Source organism: Labrus mixtus, chromosome 15, assembly GCF_963584025.1.
Source record: "Labrus mixtus chromosome 15, fLabMix1.1, whole genome shotgun sequence".
Lineage (NCBI taxonomy): Eukaryota > Metazoa > Chordata > Actinopteri > Labriformes > Labridae > Labrus > Labrus mixtus.
Genome location: NC_083626.1, coordinates 19,429,964 through 19,457,873, shown reverse-complemented (window position 1 = coordinate 19,457,873; position 27,910 = coordinate 19,429,964). Strand labels below are relative to the sequence as shown.

The window sequence follows — 27,910 nt, the reverse complement described above, 5'->3', positions numbered from 1 at the left end:
CACTCTTACCCAAACAGAGGACTCTTGTATTTGATCCACATGTAAATCCCGCTTCTTCGGGGAACATCCTCAAGTTTAGTTCAGTTCTTTAATAGTTCCACTTTCTATACTTGTCACTGTGCTATATATGTGTGTGTGTGTGTGTGTGTGTGTGTGTGTGTGTGTGTGTTCTTCATCAGAGTCTGAGACAAAGATGTCTCTTGTCCCAGCCTGTCACCCGTAGAAGAAAAACAGAGATCAGAATGAGATGCTTTGACGAGAGGTCACTTAAGATTCATTGAATCGAAGCAGCTCCAGCCCTGTGGCATTTAGCACATTAACTGCGCATCTCCTCTAGTTAACCGAAGTGACAGCTGATAATCGAATTATGCCGTCTGGAATGAAAATGCTAAGTGGCAGCGACGGGTATATTTACATAGGAATTTAAATGCATTCCCCTGAATTTGTGCATCACGTTTCATACTGGTTTTTCCCTGCAAAAATATAAAATATGGCTAAGAAATAATATGGCAAAGAAAAATGCCTCCATCTATATTCTCTTAAAATGCCTCTGCTTGTCCCCTGATGTATAACAGTACTTGTGTGTGAGAGGCTTGGCAGAGGCACAGAGTCCGGATGGAGTAGCCACATCTTAATGGAGTCTGTGAAACACAAGGCTTTGGAATGCTAACACTAGTGTCACTTAGCTGTCAGACACACACAGAGGGCAGCTCTTAAGATCTCAAGAGCCGTCTTGGCTTGTGTGTACAACACACGCCGGCACACATACACATCCTTTATTAATTCATCCACACGTTCCCTCTTGAGGGTTGTGTCTCTCGAAAGGCTTTGGTGCCTTTGTATGCTGCTTGTGTGTCTCTGGTGATGCACTTCTCCCTGCAGTGTCTTACAAACTGGAATCTCCACCGAGAAGTAGCTGAATAACTAAATTTGTGGCTTTCAGTGGTGCAGAATGGCATCACACTCTTCATGTGCTCTTGCTCACATTTTTGCATATGTGTGTATAAGTGTGTGTGTGTGTGTGTGTACTACTGCACACCCGCTCAGAGACCCAAACAGAGAGATGTGCCCTTTAGCTTGCAACAATATTTAGCTTTCAGTGTAGCTTCTATATGATATATGTGCTGACATCATGCATGGAAGGGCCCATCCTCTCATATCTGTTTAAATCAGAGGTTTGACTAATAGAGCACAACAGTGCCTTATGGGAAACTCTGTGTGTGTGTGTGTGTGTGTGTGTGTGTGTGTGTACGTGTGTGTGAGTGCATGCTGTCTCATGCTTGTGCAGAAGGAGGAAGCGAAGGCGAAGAGGAACCACTGCTCCTATGCGTGTGTGGATGTCACATGAATTTGTAATGTCGCTTAGTGTTACATCACCATTTGTCATGGTCTCAGGTTTAAGCATTACACAGCATTACGGCAACCAGCTTCTTCTCCTTTTTGCTTCCATTTTATCTTCCCATCGTCTTCTGCAGGTCACGGCTATAGGACAGTCCTTTGTGCTTTGCTGCCTCCCGAGGGACGGCAAAGCATCCAGCTGCTGTCGGGCCCTGGGGTTTAATGTAACACTTCTGCTGTTTGTGTTTTGGTGTATGCTTGTGCATCCGAGCAGGCGCGCGTATTTTATACTGTTGTGACTCCTGCCGGCTTTCCTGTCAGGATGTAAGGGATGAAGTCGCCGAGGGAACAGGGAAGGTTGTAAACACATCAGCTTCCGATTCTGGCACTCTTCATCCTCCTTGACATGACTGTGCTCTCTGTCGCGATGCCCAACCTTTGTTCTCCTGCCTGCACTGCCCCTGTCACTTCCCTGTCTGTTATCCTGAGTATTTATTTTCAGCATCTCAGCTCGGCCACCTCCCCTACACCGACACTCATTGTTGTTTTCTACTAAAGATTTTTTGTGAAAGCCATTCAATTGTTCTCCTTTCCCATGCTCTTGAGTGTACCGTTTTATTTCTGCAATTCCATATTTGCCTTTGCCTTTGCCTGTGACCTCCACCCACTCCATCCGCTCCAGAATATTTATTTCATGTCTAGCCTCTGGTTTTCATTATGTTATGATTGCTTCATCCTGTTCTGGTTACCAAGAGATGTTGTGTTTAAAAACTATGTGCTGATGCTGTACAGGAGACCTGCTGACGGCGCTTCACTCGTGCAAAGTCAACTCGTTTTTACAGCTCATTTCACTCAGCTTCATTCATTATCATTGTGTCTCGCCTAACCCCTGACTCCACAAACATTGCTATATCCTCCTCACTTTCACCTAATGACCTCAACCTTATCATCTGACTGCCTCATGTGACCACAGTCTTGTGAGCGGGTGCATTTTGGAGCCTTAGAGACATGTACTCATGCTGGTTTAAGCTCATTTCTATCAAATAAGCAAAATGTTCTTCATTTATCAATTTGGTTAAGTCAGGGGTTTTCAACTAAAATGAATTTCCCTCACAGTACTGCTTACTCTCAGCAGTCACACCTCAGATTCCTGCAGCCAATATGCTGTGCAGCATATATTAATGATACACTTCTGGTCCCCATTACACGCTGACAGTCAGTTAATCAGTGAGAGATGTTGCTGTCTTAAAGTATGCGCTGAAATTCTGAAAAAAAAAACCTGCAGACTGTGCAACCTGACCAAGTCATAATTCAAAATGTGTTTGCTCTACTCAATCTATGGTAGAAGATATCAAGACGAGTAATGTGATGCAGCATTGAGGAGGACGAAAAATCCTTGAAGAAGTGAAGTTAACACTTCTCATTTTTACTTAAGGACCCTTTGTAGGTGATGCTTTCCAACCGGGGTGGCTGTGGCTCAGTTGGTAGAGCTGGTTGTCTCTTAACTGGAAGGTCGAGGGTTCATTCCCCATCTCCTGCAGCAACATGTCCAATGTGGCTCAGATACTCAACCCCAAATTGATCCTGCTGCTTCGTCAGTGGCATATGAATGTCTATGACTGGGATTTTTTTTCTTATGATGGTCACTGTACATAGCAACCTCTGCCATCAGTGTGTGACATGAGGCGTAAAAGCGCTTTGAATAGTCAAGAGAGTAGAAAAGTGCTATACAAGCTCAAGTCCATTAACTCCAAATTACTTACAAGGGCAGAGATTTAACATTCTTCAAAAGTTTGTACTCTTTTGCAACTAACTCTATTCAAACTCATTTATTCAATTGTATACACATTTTTAGTGATTAGCTCACCCCATGGCCAGGAACAGCCAGGACAATAATAATAATAACAACGTCTGTTCAAAGATTACTGGAGTGAACGAGAGTGACCTGAACATTTATGCGACTAAGAACTAACTGGGATTGAAATGAGCACATTTTACCAAACTGACAACATGTAGCCAGTAAGTTTTACCTGCAGCCTGAAGTGAATATGCTCATCCTGCCTTAAAGGAGTCAGTTTAGCTTCAATTTGCTAAAAAGAATTTCAGCCTGCTACATTTCCATCACACTTATGCTGTATTCACACTTACACAAAATTGAGCATTTTTCATCTGGACTTTTTCCTCCAGCCGCTTAGTAAAACGTCTGCATGAAGTGAGGGTGAGCTGATGTGTGAACGTAGCAGGATATTCTGGAAAATTCACCACGGGCGAGCAGAAGAGGGAGGGAACATTGCTAATATTTGACCAGCAAGTAATTCATGTGATCATCGTGCACATATTTAGTGCAGAGGCTTCATTTGCTCTTCTGTTGAGTATCTTGTCCGATCACACGTAGCATACAGTAGCATTGATGTAAAGATAAAAACTGTCATTCTAGCCTTGCACTCGCCTGAGACTCCCCTCCTCTTTTACAACAGGGCAAACTTAAAGGCTTTATATGCGATTTTTTTGATCCAGCAGATGTCGCCCTTGAGCACCAGCATGAAACCAAAACAACTCGCGGTGCATTGTTGTGTTAGCATGCTAATGATAGCAATCTTTATTATGCTCGTATCGTCACACTGCATGTAAATTTGCCCGAAATGAGCGTGATCTAGAAATGCAGTTAAGCAGTGAGTACAGTATGTTATTCTTCTTTTCTCTAGTCCCTCAATTAAACAACTTTTATACGCGAGGGGAGGAGTCGGTCGGCCGGCCGTCCGGACGATGTCAACAAACTGAAGATAGGACTCTGAAAACTCGGAAAGCATCACAGACAGTGGGACTCGGGTGTTACACCCATTGTAGACAGTCATTACTCAGTACATTTAAGTGTGAAAAACATACGCATATAAAGCCTTTAACGCTGTGAGCTATGTGTGAATAACAACTTTGTAAAATTTCTAAGGCAGGCTGCTCTAAAATGTTCAAGACGTTATCTGGAGTGCATGTGTGAAAACACCCTTAGTTACTGTAGGAGTCTTATTGCTGTTGCAAAACCATGGTGTCTCAAAATGATTTATATACAGAAGGGTCACAAATAACACATTTGGTGCACTCAATGTATGACACAGAAAGAATGACTACATGAAAAAGGCAAACAGTAAACAGGATAGCAATGGTTGATGCACATGTGTATATAGGCTACACGGACCTACACAGCCTTGTTTCTGCTCTTACAGCAGTCCTTTGTGACAAGGGTGGTCATAGGTTTGTCTCTTTGTTTTGGTTATTCATATTTTTATACATATATTTATAGTCAATTTGGCATGGTTGTAAAATGTGATAAATTATTTGATTGTTTTAACCTCAAACAGAACAGTGTCCTTTTGTTCTCACATTCATTGTGTGTATTTTTTGTCACACTATAACTGGATTAAGGCCAGAGAGTTTTCATCGTCCATTGATTTAAAAAAGAAAGAAATGCAAAGCACATGGCATCCAACATTAAACGATGACCTTAATAACATTGTAATAAACTCCGTAATAACCCAACATCTAAACTGGGGTAAAAAAATTCCCCCAGCAGAGATAAGTTATATGTAATCAAATTTTATGGAGTTTCCTTTTCAGAATAAACTCCCGACCGGCATTTTGAAAGATGGCCTACATTTCCAAATGAGTGCCTAAAAGACACCTCCACCTTGGAGTGTTTTGGTTCTGATTTCTAGTTATCCACCATTCCATATAATGTGCTGTCACTGTCCCCTGATGGAGACTTTGGGAATTACTCTGCAACCTGGAGCAAAGCAGCAGGAAATAAACACAGCTGTCAAAGCAGAAATACATACCATATTTAAACATGTTTAACACTGAAGTTTACAAAAATGTAAATAGCACCGAGATGACATACAGTATTTTTTCTTCTCTCAAAAAAATCAGACAAGTGTCCACACAAAGGGATGTCAAGTGTGCTTGTCAGCAGAAACCCGTAGCAGCGCAATAGTCCCATATCATCCACTTTGTTTTGTTATCATTGCTCTAATACAAACAATCTAACATAGTAGCAATGCAGTCACTTCATATAAGTTAAAACAGGGTAAAATGTCAGAACATAACAATCATGATCAGAGAAAAAAAAAAATGCCCTACAGGATAAATTCTTAAGGGGAAAATATTACCCAGCTATACAACCATAGGTGTGTCTTTGTATTCTGTTTTTTTTTTCTCTCCTCAATGAACTAAATACCCGGGACATCTGGAGGCACTGGGGTAGGGAGCTTATGGGAAATGAATTTCACCGGTTCAGTTAATTTGCATCTGTGCAGATGGGATTTGTAAGAGAGAGGAGAGAAGCAGGGGACGTCACATGAGCCTAATGAGAAGCACTTGTTAGTCTCTTTATTTCAAAAAAATCTGTAGCTCAGATGCTACTGGTCTCATTTTTGGTTGGCTGCACCCGTGCCTGCGCAGTCTTTGACCTCCCCTTTCAGCTCGGCTAGCTGTTCTGTATGGGCAGCAAGGGTGCCATTCACCTCAGCAAGGTAGGAATCTGAGTGTCTTTCAAGCTCCGCCCTGATCCTCTCCAGGTGCTCCGCCAGCTCCCCCAGGCTACTACACTGGCCCTCCACCTGGCTCACTCTGCTGTCAACGTCCTTCACCTCCTTCTGGACTTCTATTGCTGTGCTCTTGCAGCCCTGCAGCTCTCCAGATAGTCTTCTCCTTAAACCCACCAGCTCAACCTTTAGCTGGGCCAGCCGCCTCTCCCCAGCACCCAGGAGGGAAGTTTGGTGTCCAACCAGTTTGGTGATTCCGTGCACCTGGTTGAGAAGCTGGTGCTCTCTCTGCTCCCAGGTAGAGTTAGCCTGGCCCACTTCACTCGCAATGAAGCTAATGGAGTCCTTGAGGCCCTTCAGGGTCCGGTTCACAGAGTTGATGTTGACCTTTAGCAGGGTGATCTCCCCCTGGACGGAGCCCTCTGCTTCCTCTCGAGCGATATGGAACAGCAGGTTGTTTAAGGTTTTGTTTAAGCCGGCCAGCTGTTTCGAATGAGTGTCCAATCTGACAGTCATCTTCTTCTCCATTCCCTCACAGTCCTCCTCATCTTCAGGGACACTGATGCCCCCTGCTGACGGGGTGGAGGGTGAGCAGGAAGAGGTGCAGAGGAGCTCCAGATCTATTAACTTTTTCTGAATGCCACCAAGGTCTCCCTCCACTCTCCTCCTCACAGACTCGATCTCCGTCTCCAGCGCGGGGACCACCTGACCCTCCAAGAGAGCTGGAGCAGTGGCATTACTCAGCTCCTCCACTGCCACAAACACTCTCTCCTCCAGGGTCTTCAGCTTGTCCTCCAGCATGGTCTTGAAGCCATCCAGACCACCAGGGAGCCCAGCCACTCCATCAGCTCCCCCCTCTGTGACATTAAAGTGGCTCTCTATGTCCACCAGGCGAGTCTCCACATGTATGCTCTGGTCGGTGAGGGCTGCCTGGAGCTGTCTCTGAGATTCTGTCAGACCTTTCACTGACTCCTCCAGCAGCAGAACTCGAAGGGAAAGACTCTTCACCTGCAATAAACAATAAACATATTAGTTTAATGGATTTCAAGCACTAATTAATTGTAGAGATCTTTTTTAGTCTTGTACATATTAGTCATTACATATTATTGTGTTTATTGCTGATATTTAATGTTATACTTATACATAAGAGAGCAGAGTTCACCTAAGTTAAATTCCTTGTGTGTGTAAGCATACCTGGCCAATAAACCTGATTCTGATTCTGATTCTGATTCTGATTCTGATTCTGATTCTGAGATGATGTTTTGTTTTTAGCATAGACTTGAAAATACAGCAATAGAGTTATAGTTTGGCATTTTAGGAACCACACTCATGGGGCAGAAACATGGATGAGAAAATTGATTCCACTTTCACTTTCAAATATTGAGTTTCAGCTAGGTTTTTTTTTTATTCTTAGGATTAGCTTCGTTTAGTTGACAGACTGGAAACAGTGGTAAACAGTTAGCATACAGGTCTGTCCAAAAGTAAAGGTCATGTACTGAATTTGTTTAATTCTTCGAAGAATCAGAAAATTATTCTTGTAATTAAACTCACAACTGTCTAAGATGTCAATCTCGATTAGTTTAATCCTTCCGTCTATATTTAAGTCGTGACATGAAGTTCTTGATCATTTTGCATCACACAGTAACCTGAAGTAGGCTACATTCTCTTAAGGAATTTTGATAAATTAGGGGTTCACTGCAGATCTTGTAACAATCCCATTCATGCCCTACCTCTCCACAACAGCTCTCAGTGAGAGTTAGGCCCTGGATCTTGGCCTGTAAAGAGCCCAACTCCTCCCTCAGCCCTGTCTCTTTTCCATCCAAAGACTGTTGCATATGCTCCTGGCCATCCATGTGCTCCCTGTGGCATTGCCTTTGCACCTCCCCGATCTTAGAGTCACAATGGTTCTTCAGTCCAGTCAAGCGACGCTCAAAGCCATCCAGGATTTCAGCCTGTACGCCAGCAATCTTAGCATCAACGATTTCACTTGTGTGAAAGGTGGAGCTGGGTCCAGGGATAGGTCTGCCTCTTGCTCCGTCCAACAGCTTTTTCAGCTGACCATCATGTCCCAGCACCATCCCCTAAAGTGACGATGAAGAGAAGAAGGAGGAAAAAAGGTAGCATTCAATTAAAGAAAAGGCTTGATTGAGCGGTACAGACACGGTATGAACATATCTTTGTACAAGCATTTTGGTCCAGTACCTGAATCTCCTCTAAGATGTGAGTTTTGGCTCGCAGCTCGTCCTTCACTTCTGTAACTCTTCCTACTAAGTCTCCTAAACTGAAAAACCCTTCCCCTCCTTCCAGTACATCAGGAGTGTCCGCTGGAATCACCCCATCTAATGTAGAGTCAGGCACTCGAGGACCATTGGGTATCAAGGACACCAGGATTTTGTTGGTGTCTTCTCGGAGAGATGTGCGTAGTCGCTCCTCGAGGCCAACAACCACCCCATTGAGAGTGTCTAGCCCCTGGGTAAGGCGACGCAGATCGTCCTCCATGCGGTCCAAACGTTCTCCAGTCACTCCTGAAATCCCAAATTTATTCACTGTATTTTTGAGAACCAAACAGAAAGGAATCATGCTCACTCAGGTGCACAAAACCATGCAGTAGAGAAAGTCCTAATCTCCAAGGCTTTCAATCAATTTGTTTGTTCTTACCAAAGTTCGGTCTTCCATTCCCAGCAGGCAGTTGTCCTGTGGGTATTGGTCTTTGGTCAGGAACGCTGGGGAATGGTCTGCCAGGCTCCAGCTGGCCTCCCCCAGGTTTGTGGTCCACAGGGGGTTTGGGCCCATGGGGGAAGCCCTTTATTCCTGGGCGGTGGGGCAAACCCTGGCCCTTGAAAGGTGGCATCATGACATCAGGCAGAGACGTGGGTCCATCATAACAGTTTTCTCCAGAGTAGCCTGGGCAACACCTCCACTCCAGCTCAGTCACTGTTTTATACCCTACCTTGTACTTTGGTTTATAGAACGTCCTGTACCTGAATGCAACATAAAATCAATGTTTACCATCTGAGGTTGTGTAATGTGAAGTGTGTCAGCAAGTGTAATGTAAGAAGTACCATCAGTAATGCTGCATTTGTGTTTACAAATTAGGAGCACAGAGCCAGGGCAGAGGATAGGAGGATGGGAGGCGCTGAGCAGAGATAAAGGGATGAAGTTGTTTTTGATGGGATTACACATGGATTAGAGGGAGATTAGGAGATTAAGATAAATGTAACGTATAAATGTGGCATCAGAGGATTGAATCACAGTCAGCCCCAAAGTCAGTGTTATCTTGTTAAATTTCCTTTTGATTGTGAATCTCACTTTCTCTTTTTCTCATTCTCTGACTAACACACAAAAACTCATTTAGTTGAAAAGAAAATCCCCTACTTTAATTCTGCCTGTGTAGGAGCTTTACAAAGCAAATCCACAACCTTTCACCTGTAGCAAAACAAGGTTAAGTACTACTTCAGACCTCAGTTTGTTACTTGACCAATAAAAGCAATACCTTTTTCTGTTACCGTTCTGTCCTTGTCACTTTTATCTTTTCACCCAGGTAAGTAGGCAGGTAGGAGACAAGAAGAGAATACTCAATGGGAGGAAGGTTTTTGCTTTTCGTACAGCTAGAGAGAGGAAATGGTTCGCACAGTAGTAGTAGCCAAGGTGATTTGAAACTATGTGATGCTTTTTTTTATTAGAGCTGAATTAACACTGTTTCCCCCCAGTGTGGTTGGCCCTTAGAGGAGCCTTGACCATAAACACAGCTGTGCATGCAGCTGTGGAGCGCCTCTTCATAATATGGACAGCACCTGCTGTGAACACTAGAGGGCAGCATTGATATAGTCTGCCTGTTCCATAGCTCGCATTAGCCGAGTTACAATTCATTCAACACATTTTAAAACTCTTAACCCAACTCCTTAGACTCAGATTAAACTGTCAACTGTTTTGTGGTAAAATGTAGTGTGGTTTATGGATTTTATTTTGTTATTTGTTTGAATAACTTACATAACAACAGGACACTTCTGACCCCAGATGCACTTAGTGGTGTACTCAGCCTTCACAAAAGTAGACACTCCGTCCTGCATGGTGCATGTGATGTTCTTCTGCACTACATAGGCACAGTGGTTTCTGTGGAAACAGAAGGATGACATTTAACAGGTTACACCAATGATCAATAACATAACAAGACCAATCACATTCAAGATGACAAAAGCCCTTAATTTGGACTGTCCAGACAGACTTGATATTGTGTAGTGCACGGGTTCCCAATCTTTTTTCATTGGAGTCCCCCCTACTGACCCCCCCCCCCCTTAGTAACAAAGTCATTTCTAAACTAAGTTTATCTTGGTCTACCATGTACTGATAATATCCGAGCATGTTAGGTGAGGGCAACACTGAGCGGCCTCTCTTATTACTTACTTTTTAAAGAAAGATGGGCAATATCTTCTCTCAAAAACAATAGACTATCACTTTAAGCAAACAGGTCATAAAGAAACATTTAATCCTCCCCCTGATATTTCTGTTTGAAGCACTGCTGCGACTCCACCTTCAGCTGGGTGATGACATCATTTGTATCTGCCAAATATTTCCTTTAAAAAAGATCTGATACAAAGGCCTTACTTAAATGTTTACTTGATTGATTATTCTGTCCTCTATCTGACGTCTATTTAAATTTAATTATTTTTTCTGTTTGACATTTCCCTGATTAATAACATTTACCAAAAATGTCATGGATTCCTCCGACTTCCCGCGAGTTTGATGTCAGAGGATGTTTCCTGGGAATTTACTGGATGTGTTTTGTCATCCTTCAAACTTAAAACAGATTCATTTATTCACAATAAAAACATGAACTTAAAATCATTAAAGACACAAGTTATATAACTGAGACTGGTTTCAATGTCCAGAGCCCCGCACATAATAACTCAACTTTAATAACTACTTTGAGTATTTGTTGCATCATGCTGGAGCTGGACCATCTCTCACTTCATGGCCAGTGCAGCTACAGCAACTGCTAAATGTTCCCCTGGCCCCTGTGCAACACAGGAAACGGTGATCTGCGCGCTCTAGGCTCACATGTGAAGCATTTCTTTCTTTCAGAAGGGAGCATTTAGCAACACATGTGGTACTTAATGTTGCACCACAGCTGTTTCGGGACAAATAGAAGTGTCTGAAGGAGCAGGGAGGGACACAAGGGCCGAGTAGAGTCAGCGTGCCAAGTTAACAGGTTCAGAGAGCTAACAGGCAGGACGGCCTGTCAGAGTCTGTGAGAAACCGCTGCTCTACTGCTGCTCTCTTTAAATCATTCACAGCTTTTATGTGTGTCTGTGTGTGTGTCACCACTCTCCCAGTGTTGACATATGTTAAATAGCGGTGGAAGGAAAAGGCCAGGAGTCAGAATGACAGAGCTCCTTTCATACCAGCCTGACAACCTGCTGCCAGGTCAGGCGTTGTTAAGGAAATGGTGGTTATGACCTGAAGTGATGTGGTAAGCTGGGAACTTTTTTAGCACTTTAAAACCCTAGCAATTTAGTAGTTGCTGCAGGAGGAGAAACAACCAAAAAAAAGGGAAAATTTGGCTGGAAGCATTGTTTTTTATGTCTCAGAAGTTGCTTGTATCAAATGAAAGGGGTGTTTCCTGATAGCTTCTCTTTCAATAAACCTCCAAAGTCACAATTTGACTCTTCCTCTTCTCGGTCTACTAAGGCTATTGTTACAATACTGTTGTTATGCTGTTTTTTTGTGTGTGTTTTTCTGCTCAGCTGAAGCTGGAGGCTCTTTTGGTAACACTTGTCACTCCCTCCGCTCTCATCTGCTGCGTACAGAACACACAGAGCCTTTGGCAACAAAATGAATTACACCCTTCCTTTTGTTTTAGCAGTACAAATCAATATTTTTTAAGATAACATTCACATGGAGATAGTGAGAGAGATTGTTGGAGTAGACTGATAATCCTGTAATCCAAAGAATTTCAGCGCCCTAGTGATTGGATTATGGTCATTATCTTAAATGTTTTCAAATCTAACAACATTCTGTGACCTATTTTCAGAAATGTTTTGAATTGTATATGTATTTAAATATTTACCTATCTAATAAACATAAACATCTTAAGACCGTTTTAGGCAACAAACTTAAGCATGCAAATTTGTGTCAAAAAATAATACTGTGTTTTTTAAACATCTTCCCACAGCCCACGGTATTTTAGAGCCCACAACTCTCACTTCTGGAATCACTGCTCCAAAGTGTTTATTGGCTATAGCTCATAAATTCATTGTCTGCACAAAGGGTCTTTATGAGTTTATTTTTGTGTGTATGTGAGAGTTAGAAAAGCGTCTACAGGCATTCAAAGATTTGACAGCTGATGGAGAGCAGACTCGGTGCATGAGTGCGTCTGTGTATACAGTACAGTGAGAGGGAGACTCCTCTCACATTACATGCAGAGCTGATCAACGGGGTGAAAAGTGACCATGTTCACCCATTTGTTTGTCAGGTGGACATCTGGGGGGGGGGGGGGGGAGCCACTGACCTTCGGAGTCACACACAATGTCTGAGAAGTGCAGGAATCCAGATGTACACGGGCAGAAAAAAAAACAATCTCTAGGTTTCTGTTTCGGCCTTTCCCTCCCTGCTCCCCTCTTTGCCTGTTTGCACAGATCTGTCAATGTCATTTGGGTCTGTGAGTGATATTTTATCCTCAGTTTCGTACAGTCGGAAGAGGTTCTGGCTTTGAGAAAATCAAAGTGGAGCGCTGAGATAAATCCTGTCCCCCTGTGCCGCAGTGTCAGTCAGGGCAACTGCAGGTCACCTCCTCTGCTGTGTAAAAACAGATTTCCTAGGATGAATGTGGGTTTTTCTTTTTTTTTTACTTTTAAGATATGGATAGTGCTGCACATTTAATACACATGCAATGTAGCTTATGGCCATTTTATGTGGCATCCGCAGAGACCACACAGCTCCATTGCCAGAAATATGAGTTCATGATGTGTAAATTATTGTATGTGAGAGGAAAAGGTGCTTTCTGTAGTACTTGTAAATGTCTCAACCTCATCCAGCTGCCACATGTAAGAGACTACTTTGTTTTGTCTGCTTTGTTTGCCTTTTAAGTGTATTCAGCCTAAATGAGACACTTTGGGAGGAAAAAAGATGAGAAAAAGGGGGTAGGAGGGAAGAACAAGATAGGGGACTCCTCAGAGCTATTTTCACACCTCCTACCTCGACCAATGTGGCATGAGGAGACTGCTTTTAGACAGTACTAATACTTCTGATGTTTGTTTTAGCACTCATAGCTGAAAGATGGGGGCGGTTGACCTTACAGGATAACCAAGTCAGTGCCAGAAGTCCCTCAGGTCAGGTCAACTTTATTTATGACTCACACGGGGTACAACTTGGACAAAAAAAAAAAACACCACACAACTGCAATACGAAATTATGGTGTCACATACAAAAAGACATCTGCATTATTGTCCAATGAGAGACATCCTTATTCTCGGATTGATAAATTAAGGATAAAAAAAAGTGTTTCAAACTCATTTAGATTTGATGATGCCCACTGAGGGCAGGGGAACCCTTTCTCAGCCTTGGGACAAACGTGTCCTTTGGGACAGCAAAAAGCATCTGGTCAAAGAACCTAAAGGAGGTCAGTGGAAGACGTCCCTGTATACATTATAAATCCTAAAGAGAATCTGAAGCCATGCTTGCATCTGAGGCCAAATGGGGGTCATCCCCGTGTTCCCTCAGCGCTATGTTCCTTCATTTTTTATGAAATCAAGATTAGGCCCTATGTTCCCTCATCACAACGTTCCCTCAACTATTTTTCCCCAAATTGGGCACTATGTTCCCTCAGCCCTTTGTACCCTAAGAGCAACATTCCCCCAGCATTGGCCCTTCTAAAATTCAAATCATGTGTGTTCCCCCCCCAACCCTGTTTGACGCACATAGAACATAGGGCTTAGGAAACATAGGGTTGAGGGAACATAGGGCAGAGGGAATGTAGGGCTGAGGGAAATCTGGCCAAATGCTAACAATGAACATGTTAACTTATACACTGATGGGAAGTTTATCAGAGTCTCGTCCCGCTTGAGGTTTCTGCTGGATAAATGTAGTTTTGCTTGCCACTATAGCCAAGTACTTGCTCACAGGTGGATTAATGTTGATTCTCTGTAAATATGAAATTAAAAGGAGTATAATCAAGACCTCCTCTAGTTTAAAAGTTTAATAACTGTTGACGGTATTTGGTGTCAAATTATTATTATTATTAATTGAAATCTCTACAACTGCTGATTTAGATAATTCTGACGATATTCAGCCTATTTCTGCCAACTTTTTGCATGTAACAAATGTTTCTGTTGTGTTGTAATGACCTTACAGGTCCAATCCCATTGTAAACAGCATGAAAACACGTCTCTAGATGATCCACACCCTCAGTAAACCACCCAGCCCAACTGACATAACACATATTTAAATCCATCAGTGTATTTAACTCATTGTATTTAACATTACTCTCTCCCACGTCCATCTAAAGTGTATATATATATATATATATGTATATGTATATATTCTAAATATGATTTTTTGTGCTTTTTATGCCTTTATTAGAGAGATGGGACCGTGGATAGATTCGAAATCAGGGAGAGAGAGAGTGGGGAATAATACGCGGCAAAGGAGCCACAGGTCGGACTCGAACCCAGGCCACCTGCTTTGAGGCAATAGTCTCTGTACATGGGGCACGAAAACAAAGCACTAGGCTCCCGCGCCCCTCTTCCATCAATATCTTCACAGTCATCAGACAGGAAAGTCACACTCTCTCCTAACAAACATCCTCGTTTAATCCCAAAACATTGTCTCCTTTCTGTCATTGCAGTGTCATTTTTTTGACTGGTCACACTGTAAATATGTCCAGTATAGCATTACAGCTCCAAAATCGCTTCAAAGCCTCCCAGGGGGAAAGTGGAATTCCCTTCTCAGATTCTCATGCGGAGCGTTTTTCAGTAAATATTATTGCTGCTGGACCTCCACCCTCTGCTGGACCCAAAACAACTCACCTTTCAATCTCCCATTTTCTCATAACCTGCCTCTTTCCCTTTTTCCCTCCAAAATCTGCAAAGTGCATGCAATCTATGTTTACTTATCTAAGCCTAGCAGCGCTGCACTTGCATCTATAGCCGATGCTTTGTTTTCTTTCCACTCTCTCTCTCTCTAATATGAAGCCCCTCCGTGTTGCCTCATCATGACCTTGACTTTTCCAGGCCCTCTAGCCCGTCACTTTTGCCTCCATTGTTATGACACTGTGGCACTAAAGGGCTCACCTCCCTCATTACTAACCGCTCTCTCACCTGCAGGGTTCCTGACTGTTTGAACTCTGGCCACTGCTGGTGCCTCTGACAGATTTATGACCACAGCAGGCCAGATAGAGAGCCATGCAATCTTTATTAGGACCTTTAACAACCGTGTCTACGGGCTAGTAACTCTCCTCAGGGATCTTCTCTTTCCATATATGCTTTAATGAAACATATTTTCTAGCCAACTGGCAGGTCTTGAAGGAGTCCTCGTGCAGGGTTGATGGACGTTGCTCTTGTGGTTTCTGATTAGTGTTAAAGGAAAGATGTGACACTCCCAGCTCTGGGAGAAAAGGGATCACACTGACATTCATTCCCAGTGCTGGTTATTGTAACTTGAAGGCAGAATATTACTTTGGCATGCTAACATTTTGGCCATAAGTCTCCAAACCTCAACACACACAAAAAAAACATGCACTCATGGAGACTGTTTTTATTATCTTGTTTTCATTATGTTTCATTTGGAGATAAAATGTACTTACAACATCAGTCACTGTCCTTTAAATGGAGTTGTATTTTTCTCATACAGTCAGCGACTTAACCAACAGTAGTGAAAAACACACATCACTAACTTATCCTCAGGCATTTCCCAAAGCACATAATCTGCTTAGAGTGAGAATATCTCTCTGTTTCTTCAAAATAATAAGAGATTGGAACAGAATTGTACATTTGTCAGGCCCGATGTGCTGAGTGCATGCATGGGAATTAAGCAACTGTAGCAATGTGCTGCACAGCAGGTGGATTCTAAAGAAACCAAAGCAACAAAGTTCAGAAGTACTAATATATCTATATATAATGTAAGACACATTTTCAGTTAACAACAGGCCCTGTGTAATATCTAGAGAGCTAAATGTTGACCAGCCACCTGTTCCATAAATAAGAAAACATCTGCATGTAGCCTCAAATAAGAGCATTTAGTCATGTTGCTCACTCCAGTTGTTTAGACAAAGTCAGTAAATATTGCTGATCAATTTAGCTGATTATGAAAAAAATATTTTTTAATACCCCTCCATCAACACCATTTCCAATATGCTTTAGACCTGTCGAGGTGAGTTTAGAGCTAAGAGATGTCTTATATGAAAGCAGACATGAAATGACTGAACGGTTCAGACTTTGCATGACTCTGACGATGTGTAGTACGTATTTGTGTCCAAGAGAAATGCAGTGGAGTGCGGCAGAGGCTGTGACTTCTTGTGTACAATGCATTCTGGCAAAGTGCACAGCACCCAAGCAGGAGAGCTTTTTTAAATGTTGCACCCAGGGAGAAAGGATGTGCTTCAATTTGTTCTGAATTACATAAAACGCAGAAAAAAATGTCGTTATGTCATAAGTCCATCTCTGTCACCAGCACACCTCTGTCCATACTGTACCTACATTTCATTCATACAGTTGTCCTTATATAGCATAAATACTAAAAGCCAATTAGTGCAATGCGCAGATTTTTACGTCTTGTAACCAGTAGAAAGGATGCAAGTAAAAAAAATGTCATTGATGAGCTAACAAGCACATTGGTCAATATTTTTAAAATGATCCTTTACAAATATAACATTGACAGTGAAGATAAAAAGTTGTTTGCCCAAAGTCACAAATCTTGATTAACTTTATTGGTTTTTTTTTACTAGATTGAAGTCTCGTTTTCTGAGCATGTACCATAGACTGTAAATAATAACAAACTTTCATGTTGTGTTGAATTTGGCGGCCCAAGGGACAAAGCGGTACGTCCATTCAACTTTGCTGTTTTTTGTGAGTAGTATTCTTTGAGGAAGCTGATTCTGCTTTAACTGGCTAATGTCTATAACTGTGAAACTTGGAACTTCAAGCAAAATCTCTTATTAAATAACTGTTTGGAAGTACTCATCTTTTAGCTAGTGCTCTCCTTTTCATTTGTAGGTCATGTAGTGGCATCAGGAGAAATGAAGTCTTTCATAACCAGTTAAAGACTTTTTAGAGATTTAAAGGTTTAAAGAACCAAAACATTATTCCAGAGAAAGCCAAACGTTACATATATTTGTCCCCGTAAGAAGCTTGGGAATTCACTGCCCAGCCTCTGTGACCCTTGGCAGGAGACTGGCTCCATTCTTGTCCTCCACTGGACACTCAACACAAACTTACAACACCAACCCACAACCCCTGACCTCTACCAACTCACTGACCTCTCCACTTTGATCTCTGTCCAATACATCATGGAAAAGCCCTCGGATATGTCTCTAATCTGATCAGCGAAGACATGAGGCATCTGCAGGGACCCTAATTGATTTATTCACTAAGGGGTTGAGTGTTAGGCTGTGGGATTAAGTTTCACCTGTTGTTTTCTGGAGTGCTACATGCAATGCATATGAATGCAATCTTCCTTTTTCTAAGTTGCCCTCAGAGATAAAGATGTAAAGATGTAACATTGTTATACTGGATCATACATCCTTTGGAATTAAATCGCCTTCTTGCCAAAGCCTTTGACCTCAACTCGGTGACCAGAAATTCTTGGCCAAACTATACTCTTACAAAGATTTACAGCCATGGCTCAGTACAACCTTCTATGAAATGAAATTGTGACAGGTAGAGTATTATAACTGTCTAAGATGTCATAGTCAGTCGTAGGCTAAAGGCCAAGATATTTTCTCTCTGCAGCATGTGGTCGCACTGAGTGAAAGGAATGACTGTGAAATCAAATCGTTGACGCTGCTGCCAAAACACAGTTAATAATTTGACATGAAGAAAAAAAGTCTGTGGTACACCGACAGCTGAGAATTTTTTAAATATCTCGCTGGAGAAAAAAAAACAAAAAAAACGTGACGTCCTCCGCTTTGTCCATGTGAGTGTGTGGCCAATAAAAATAAAAAAGAGTTAGTATTTACAAGCTGTGAAAGCACATGGGTTGAATCCTTCACATAAACACACAAACATAGACGAAGACCCATCCATGCACGCGTCATGGCACGTGTGTTATTTTTAAGTCCCTATTTCCACTGTCCAGTAAGGCCACAACGACTGAGCTCATATATCTGTGGCGGTGGTCTGACACTGACACGTCCTGGGGGCCCACTGGGTCCAAGGCAGGTCAGCAGTGCTTGTATAAACACTATAGTTGGACACAGACACATGATTGGGGGAAACAAGCAGCTACCAGCAAGAGCAACTGTCACTGCTGATCACTTAGATCATAGACTAGAACCATCTGCTTAATCTATTAATCAGGCTGGATGTGTGTGGCATTAAATGGCCTGGATGGCTGGAAATAAACCTCTTTGGCACCGCTGACGGACAGTAAGGTGATGCCACTGTCATGTGCCACTAGGACATGAAGACAAGAACAGCAAAGAATCAGAGGGGAGGAAGTTGTTTCTATTTTGACAGTACCTTTCTACCACAAGGCAAAACAAAGTGTTGATTATAGAGCACATAACACAAGGCCCATTTTTGCAACAAAGTGGTGCAATGTGGGATTCAGTGATTGTTAACGACAACACGTTTACTGCAATGGTTTCTAAGGGAAATCGTGGTAACTCCAACGTTGTTCATAGTTTGCTTGTTATGGTTATTTACCTGGATGAGCCTACGTGCAATCTCTTGGCTACACTCAGTTTAGTTGGCCAGCTGAAGGGCTTGTGACCACTTTCAAAAATGACAGGACTTCTGGAGTGGTGCGGTTAGCTGTTGATCAGTCAATATCAAGTATTAAAGAAAACGTGATGTGTGAGGGCTTATCTATTTGAGAACACATTTGATGGAGCAGGGTTGCATGACGCATGTTTAATAAAGAGTGATGAAACACTTGTAGGAAAGTTGTAGGAAATCAAAGTGATAATTTCCCCAAGCTTGAGCATGTTTGGAAAAAAATGTGTCGACTTGATCCTAGAAGACTTGTTGGGAAGAGTGGGACATGTGATTAGAAATGTTAAGGGGAGGGATGGAGGACCGGTGCTGAAGAGACCGTTCCCTGGAGGAGAGGGTGCATGGCAGACTGAGCAGGGCCGGGCGATCAGCGGTGCACTGTGGCAGTTTGAGTGAAGCAGCAGGTAGCTGGGGAGCTGTCCAAAGACATAACCGCTCTCAGGGGAAGCCAAGCAAAAAGAGATGGGGAAAGGGAGGAAAAAAAAGGAAACAGCCCTGCAGGCAACAACACTGAGCCATCTCTTTCCCGGCAAAAAAAAAGAAGAAAGATCTGCAAGCCTCTGTTTCATGTCACAGCTGCATGGATTGGAAAGAGAATGCATAGTTTATGACCATTATTTCTCTGTGATAATATGGTTTGACTGCCCTGACAATATCGGCCAAATTTGATACATGGAGAGTTTGGTAGAAAAATAAAAGCTTCCAATAGCAATTTCAATGCAAAGCCACTTGAGACCTCTTTGTTATTTGTTTTACATCGATCAGAGATTAGCTGTACCACTCCCTTCTGGCAGCAGGTCCCCAGCTGTGCTGTCAGTCCTGCCACTAATTGAGCGCTCCTCCCAAACACACATAATATACAAACGCACACACTTACTTCCAGCGCCCGTGAGAGATCAATACTGTTGTCATCAACTCAACACCTCCCCTTGCAGCACCATAAAGACCATAATGACGGCTTTGTTTTCATAAAGCAGCATGTCATTGTTGCCCTATAGTGTTTATCCCCCGCTACAGATGGTTTTAGGTGTGAACCGCAGAAAAGAGCTGATGGTGAGTAAGACAGAAACAGAGAGTCAATTCAGGGATCTGTTACCGACCCCGATGCCCCTAACTCAAACCATATTTCTCTGCAACTTGCCGGTGACATGTGTTTCCCGGGGGAAATACAGTATGAGGTGGGTCCTGCTTGGAATGCTTTTTGGATCAATCCCCTGCAGGGTGGGAAGGGGAAATAAAACGTGCATTAATGCCTGTGACAAGTCCAAAAATCAAAGCACTTACTTGTGACGGGTCATGGGCTTGTTTGGTAGATGGTGAGGGTTGAGTCCAGCCTTGTACAGGTTGTATCTGTTTCCATAGAAAGGGTGGACGGGCCCTCCATAGAAAGTTCCTTTACTGTCCACCACACAGAGCAACATTCCCAAGAGAAAGGTTAATGCAAAGAGTTGCCACAGCTTGGTCCTCATTTTTTCTTTCTTTCTCTAATTCTTCAAAAGCTCAGTTAATTCCAGAGTCTTATAAATGCCACTTCTTTGGAGGAGAAAAGTCTCGAAAGCGGTAGTTGCAGGTTTCTCACAGCGTTGAGTCAAAGTTCCCCCAGCTCACGTGCAGTCTTGTCTTCCCCAGCGGGCCCTGAAGGAGACATGGAACCCAAACAGCTGTAGCATCAGCAGCATCTCGCCATGCACGCCTTCGGTTCGCACACTCACCACAGTCTGAGCACACAGGACAGAGCAGAGGGAGAACTAGTGAGTCTGAAGAGGGAGGGGAGAGGAAGAAGAGGGGGGCAAGGAAAACAACACAAAGGTGTGCAGGAGGAGGGGAAAGGCGAAAGGGGAGAAAGAAGGAGGGAAGAGTGTGTCTCTAGGAAAGTTTCAGCTCCATACACTCACTCACACACACACATGCAAGAGTGTAGAGAGACTATATATGCTCGACCATCTGAGTCCTCTGCACTCTGCATGGGAGGGTGTGTGTGCAAGCAGCAGCGTGCTGCTCTGCTGCCTCTGAAGGGGCAGGCAGACAGACGGCCTGGATTTGCATATCCCACCCCAACCCGACGAAAGTTGGGGGAGTGAAGGCTAATATGGTTTGGTCCCTCTTTCCTTTTTACCCTATTTCCAAATCACAAATCAATAAACACATAAACTCTTTTTTTAAATCAGAATTGAAGAACTAAAAATGATGCTGTAGGACTTTCTGCTTTGCCTCAGTTTGTCGTCTACTCTCCTTGTCTTTCCTCTTTCTCTCAAACCTCCAACCATCTTAGTTCTTTCTCTCTCTAATCCCCCAACACTTTTATTTCTCTACCCTCTCTTTTCCTTCCTCCATCTGCTCCCGCAGCAGCTGTACATCAAAGTGCAGCCCCACCAGTGTGTGGTTGCGGTCGCTGCCAGCCAAGACGCTGCAGCTCGGGACACAATGGACCTCCTCCTTGCCTCACCGCGGTCACTCATTAAAAATCCCAGCCACAGCTTCAGTTGCGATCCACACCCAGACCCCCTGCTCATGTCGTGCTGCACTTCCATGTAGTTGTTGAACTCATGCATAGCTTCTCTCTTGTGTTTTTCAGACAGTTTCAACTGGGAGTTAGGCATAATTATTTCTTTCAATAATCAGAGAGTTAGTCTTTGATCAGTGTGTAAATTCATGTTTATTGAGCCCTTAATAAACCCTCTCTAGAGAGGAGTTTGTTGTCAGTTGTTAAAGTTTTATTCAGCTTTTTCATTATTGTATTCTCATTTTGCCAGAAGTAGTTGTTTCTGGGAGCCAGTTGATGTTGTTACTGTTTTACTGTTGTGCAGGGCCAACATCTGTTAGAGCTAGTTTGTTTGTAGCAAAATGGAAACCTAAACAAAACCTTTGGTGAAACCTACAGAAAATCACTATGCATCCATTCCTCTGCAACTACAAGCAATGATCATAGTGTTCTGTTGATCTATTTCTTTGCTGTTTTAATTTCTTGACAGATTAAGCCAGTAGCCAAGTAGTTATAGGCTGGATCATAATGCTTCCTGTTCTTGTCCTCATGTTATCAGTACTTGGACAAAGACAAGGCATGATGTATCTGTGATTGTGGCTGATAATTAAAAATCTTTAATGAGAAAGACTTCGAGGAAAAGGCCACTGTCTGAATTAGGCGTCTTTGTTTGGTCTGCAAGTTTACTGTGTCCTTCTTACCTGTGTGTGGATTACGCACCATTTACCCTGCTGTATTTACTCTTCATTTACAGCTGAGTGTGAAAGAAAAACAGCTTCAAGGTAAGCAAAGAGACACGCTTGTGGAATCAGCCGATTCTGGGCGTAATAATCCGACCAGATACTGCCACAACCTCTCTCAACCAATCACCCTGCTGCCGTCAAGTTTTTAAATGTTCTCTCTCTCTTCCGCAGTCGGTTTGTCATTTCAGTGCGATCGCTGCGACCCTCCTCCGCCCCATGTCACCTCCATTCCAGATCAGCAGAGTCCAGATAGAGCCCCAGAAACCCACATCCTCATCACAACCTGCATGCTTCTATCACCACCACCACCAGTGTCTAGACTCCATCAGGGGGGTATCCTATCCTGCTGTCGGCCTCGCTACCGCTCTGAGTGCATGAAGTCATCATGACGGCGTCTAAACGCCAAAGACATTGCATATTTTTCTTTCCTAAACTGTTAAATAAAGAATTGCAAACTCTCACTTAAGTCTCTCCTGATTGAAAAGGGTTTAGCTCAGCCCCAAAGATATTTATACCGCACAAATGAAATTTATCAGACAATGTTTTGAGGACATAACCTCTGGAAGAAAACCAGAAAAACATTCCTGGGTTATGGTTCTTTAAAAACTTTTGTCCGAGTCCATGGTTTGCACTTTAGCAAAGTATCTAGTATTATCTATTCCTGCGGACCAGATTTAGAAAGTCTACGGTGAGTGAAGCTGCTGAAGTGTTCAACCTCCTGCTGAAGACCCATCCTGTTGCTCCATAAACTCAAAAAAAAAAAAAAAAAAAAAAAAAAAGAGCAGAGAGAGACAGTGAATAGGAAACCATTTCCAAGTCTTTGTCTATTCTGGAAGTCAGCTCTGAACTTATATGCCATTTTTCAAAGAAATGACTGGCAGAGCTTTAAAAGAAGTCCACCCAGGCACACTGTCCAGATGTTTATGGAGAAATGAAAGCTATCTCTGAATCTCTTTCTGCTAGTTTATGATAATTTAGAGTATTAGATAGAATCGCACCGGCCTTGTGGAGAGGGGAAAAATCCAACCAAAACATAAAATTCAGTTATAATGGAATATTTGAGGTAAGCCAAAAATTGCAATTTGTTTGAATTATTATTGCAATTAGTGAACCATAATAGTTTTTGTTGGCTCGTGCGTACTCAAATTGTTCTATTTCATTTCTCAGTTTACTTGTGTTTTATGTATAAATGGCCAGACTTGCCAATATAAGACTTTATGTCTACTGTGCTACATCTGTGAGTAGTTTCAGATATGTATCTCTATCTGCTCCTGACTGATTCCATATTCTGAGTGAATATCTGATGTGAAGTTCATGCAAAGATTTGAAAGTCTGCAGCCTGTTGAGCGCTTGGACTTCATACTGAATACAAGACAGTAACAGAGACAAAAAATTAAGCACACATTGTGCAATTTACTCAATTTAACACGGTTTTGAATACAACATGTCATACATTCTTCCACTTGAGAAACAGTCTGGGTCCGTTTTGTCCCTCCTGATAGGAGCTATCAATCTGTAGAGTCTCTGCAACAAGTCCTGCAGAAGTTAATGGATACACTTTAGCAAAACAAGACACCACTCAATAAGTTTCATTGCACTAACCTCTAAATGAACTAAACCTGTCCTATATATCAATGTCCTCCTGGGATTTCACAGGACACACTTCTATCAGATTTAGACACCAGGGCACAGACAGAGTGGGGGAGAAGTAGTGAAAAACTGGAAAGATTCCAGTTCAGTGACATCAGCTATTTAGCAGCTAGAAAGAAACTCAATCCTTCTTTACAGTAGTGACCTGGGAAGTGACCCAAACTTCATAAGACATAAAGACATAAAGCCAGGGAGAATAGCTGTCATTTATTTCCTATTTCCCAAGGTGAGACAGAGAAAGTTTTGTCTCTTTTGCTTTGTAAACTAAATAATTCCAAGTTTTTAAGAAAAGCTAAAAGAAGCAATAAGATGTTCATATTAACAACAGATTCCTTATGTATCTTGCAAGTTTGATCTAAAACCACCCAAAAACAAACCCATATGAAAGTACATTAATTTCCATTTAGGCCACTTGGCATGTTAATCTCTCACGTGGTGTGACCCTCCATCACTTCCACCATAAACTCTGCTCGTTAACATGTGACACCAGCAGTAAAATCAGACCTCCATCTACAACAATTCATCACGGACGGTGATAAATTACACTTTCTCTCCACTCTGCGGGCATTAAAGACCCACCGGTGGTTTCTGACCAAAGGAGGAGGGAAGTATTCTGTGTGTGTAGATTTCATGTGGAGAGCAGAGAAAACGTGGCCTGTAAATGAGAGAGGCTTTCATGAACATACATGAGGAACACAGTTTGAACTTAAAGGTGCTGAAACTTGTTTTCTCTTTAGTGTCGATGGTATTTGATGCACTACTACACAAACTCATAATTATTGTTCGCCTGACAATTCTGGTTGTTTCACATTCAAAGTGTCTGTATTACTTGATTTTCATACTTTTTTTTTTCTCAGTGATCGGAAGTGGGCGGGCCTTACTTGGACAATCTTATGTCATATACTTTTGTGCATCAGTCAGAATCTGAAGACAACCATACACATGTAGTCTTGATGAAGGATGAAAACTACTTTATGATTTTCCATACAAGATATGACCATACAAGTTTCCTTGTATGGTCTTATATGATAGGCACATAAGGCCCCATTTACACGACAATGATTTCATCCAAAAACGGTAAACTCCTTTTGTTTTTTGGCTGTTCCATATCTGCGTTTTGGGTGCTTGAAAATGTAAAGTTTTGAAAATCAGTACCAGATTGCAAGTTTTGAAAACTGCAACATTTCAGTCGCTGTGTAAACATCAAATTTCCAGTCAATAGCCAGGTGCGAGTAGGTGGACTACAACAACAATAGTGGATTCCCGAGATCTGTTTTTGAAAATGTCTAGTCGACATGTTTATTTTACTTAATTTACTCTCTTTGTCGTTGAGGGTCACTCGGAGTAAAAATTAAACTGATCTTTCTTCCACACAAATGTTTGTGCATTTACCATTTTTGTATATTTAAACTTTATATCTAGAAGGAAGAGTATGTGCGCATGTGTTGTTTCATTAGAAAGTCACACCACCAACTACTGGACTGGCCTGTATACTACAGCATTTTCAGTCATTTTTTCGAATCAGTGTGCACAGCGGTTAATCAAACGTTTAAAAAAAAAAAAAAAAGAAACAACAAACGATTCAGTTGTCAGTGAATCGCTCTCGTGTAAAAGTGGCCTACAGCAGCCACACTGCAAAAACTCTTATTCTTACATTCAAACACGTATACTGTGATGATCCATAAAACAAAAAAAATGGTTTGCTTGAGTGCAAGATGAGTCATCAACTTTTTATTATGTTTTTTTTAGAAATGTAAACACTTCGATATCCGTCAAGAAACAACTTTTTTTGTCATTGTTGACAGACCCTAGTTATAGGTGTCATGAATAACTTGATCACATTGGATTTCACGGGATTTTATACCTATTTAGAAGATGATACCTCAAGTGTGAATCAGATTATTGCTGATTCTTATTATGTAATATCCATTCAATAAAAATAATCTTAAATGTTGCAAAAATGTAACTCTTAACACGATTTCTGCGTGTTGTTAAGATAACTTCTTATTTAACATTTCCACAAAGTGTAGCAGTAATAGAATGGGTTGTTATAGACCCTAAAATAAAGGGGACAAACACAGGATTTTCACAAAGGTCATATGGGCCTTCCTGTGATGGAAACGGCTTCTTTTTTCCACAATAGGGCTAAAAGGATGTGCGCTCATAAAGACGTAGGTGTGGGAATGGAATGGCCTTTCAGTATGTACACATGAACGCTCTGCCGTCACTTTTTCCTCTTGGTTTTGCAGCCACACAAGTCCCAAAGCTCTTCTCAATGTCGCTGTCACTTCATGTCAGGTATGCCGGTGTTTACTGTCTAACCAGGGCCTCATAGAAGAACTAAAGGGGGGTGAGGGGTGTTCCACAGAGTGAGGAAGAGCCATTCGTGAGACAGAGAGGTATCTCATTGAGTCAGCGTCGGCAGCAGCATCTTGTCCGTGAGAATGTGACAACTGTTGCGGCTGAAACAGAGACCCAGTGTAAGATTTGACCTGCACACTTCCTGTTTCATCCTGGCAAGAAGAGAAAGCTGGTTGTTGTCTGCATCTGTGGTTCTTTGTTTGAATTGCTTGATTTACTCTGGAACCAACTGTGCTACTTGATCATTCACAATTCTTGCACAAAATTTTGCAAAAGGCATAATTCCATACCATAACATCAATGACAGTGTTTTAGTGACTTGTTATATCTAGCTATGTAATAGTAAAGATAAAGATTGTGGTTAGGAAGGCTTAGATATGAGAAGGGAACTTAAGCAACGTAGTCCCACTCCCAGCAAGGAAAACATACAGCATCAAAACATTATATTGACACAAAAGGGAATATTTAAGTTACAGGTATGTGATGAGGTGCAAAACTCCAAACTTGTCTGTGTAGGTTCTCCGTCATCCAGGTTATCGCATATGCATATAGATGACAGTATTCTAAGTTAAAGACTGTAACAGGAGTTGTTACGACAGTGTTACGTTTAAGGCATTAGACTGCTTTGGCACTGTGTTATTGCCTCGCCTGAAACTGAGTTGTATGTTGGTCGCCTACAAAGATTGATCCAAAGGCAACTGGACTTGATTGAAGATCTTGAAGACGTTTCATCTCTCCTCCATTGAGCTTATCTGTAATGAAATGTGCTTTATAAATAAACGTTCTATTCTATTCCTCCAAAAGGCTTCTTCAGTTCAAGAAGTTCTTCAGTTCTTTTCATTCGTCCTCTTTGTTCCTCTCGAAAGGATATTCTACTTTCTGCACGGTTACTGGACATTAGGTGTGAGTGGTGGTTGTTATTCACAGTTGTTTTTTTCTACTTCTCTCTTATTTCTTCTCATTCTTTCAGTCGCAGCAGCAATCTGAGTTTTACTGATGTTGCATCTTGTTTACAGCAATCTAGCATTACTCTGCTGGAATCTGAGAAATTAATTGTGGTTAAAGTCAAGCAAACAGTTAAATGATTGCATAACTTGCATACAAGAATGCCTTACAGTAAAAACTGATGTTTTGGTATTAGAGCCAGTTGCTTGAGCTGATTGTACTGGTTGCCCTGCCCGGGCTGCTTCTGCACTGTGTAATGAAAAACATCGTTGCTTCATGTGCTGCTACAGATGCTGTGGTAGAAATAAACTGAGCATCCGCCGTACCCTCTGCTTCTTTCTACTTAAATTGACGATAGCGATCATTTGTGCGGTTTAAAGTATCAGAGAGTGAATCATGCCCATTCTTCTAATTTGGCCATCTTGCTTTTACATCATCTTACATGCACGCACTTGCAAAGAGTATTGTTCATAAAATCAAAACGGAGCAGTTTAAAACAATTCTCCCCCTGTACAGTGTGTGCCCATGAAGACTATAACTAATCAGACCTACTTTTTTTTCTACCAGGCTGTAAACAAGTTAATTCCTGCTGGGCTCTTGGAGCAAGCCTCAAGCGGACACTGGATCCTTGTAGAATTTTGCACTTCCACATTGGCTTCATTTTTCTAGACCGGAGGTTGCCACTTGAGAACAACACACTCCTTGATCGGCTATGTATTGCAGTGGCACCCATCTTTTTTCCTTAAAGCCTTGAAACAGTGGGCTTTCAGCTGCAGTCTTTTTAACACAGTGGGTGATCTAAAACCCTGCTGTGCCTGACTAATCAGAGACATCTAGCACTACAGGGGCTGCATGTCCTGGCCCCCCCCCCCAAAAAAAGTCCCAGGGCCTTTAGGCAAGTTTAGAAAGTACTACTCCCCTAGCAGGGTC

The 27,910-nt window shown here is 42.2% G+C and overlaps 1 protein-coding gene across 1 annotated transcript; it reads right to left on the bottom strand.

The window, feature by feature from the left end:
- Nucleotides 1-4,379: 4,379 nt before the first annotated feature.
- Nucleotides 4,380-20,729, bottom strand: LOC132989509 (EMILIN-3). The gene is made up of 6 exons (XM_061057195.1): nucleotides 20,084-20,729; nucleotides 9,864-9,986; nucleotides 8,532-8,854; nucleotides 8,076-8,398; nucleotides 7,604-7,954; nucleotides 4,380-6,881 (listed from the first exon to the last, which is right to left on the bottom strand). Exons 1-6 carry the CDS (start codon nucleotides 20,266-20,268, stop codon nucleotides 5,757-5,759), a joined length of 2,430 nt encoding a protein of 809 aa, XP_060913178.1. The 5' UTR covers nucleotides 20,269-20,729; the 3' UTR covers nucleotides 4,380-5,756.
- Between the last annotated feature and the right edge of the window lie 7,181 nt (nucleotides 20,730-27,910).

Coding starts and splice junctions, on each gene's coding strand:
- LOC132989509 (XM_061057195.1), bottom strand. CDS start 20,268: ATGAGGACCAAGCTGTGGCAACTCTTTGCATTAACCTTTCTCTTGGGA. Junction 7,955..8,075: donor ACATCTTAGAGGAGATTCAG/GTACTGGACCAA, acceptor TCGTCACTTTAG/GGGATGGTGCTGGGACATGA. Junction 6,882..7,603: donor CTGAGAGCTGTTGTGGAGAG/GTAGGGCATGAA, acceptor TGTTTATTGCAG/GTGAAGAGTCTTTCCCTTCG.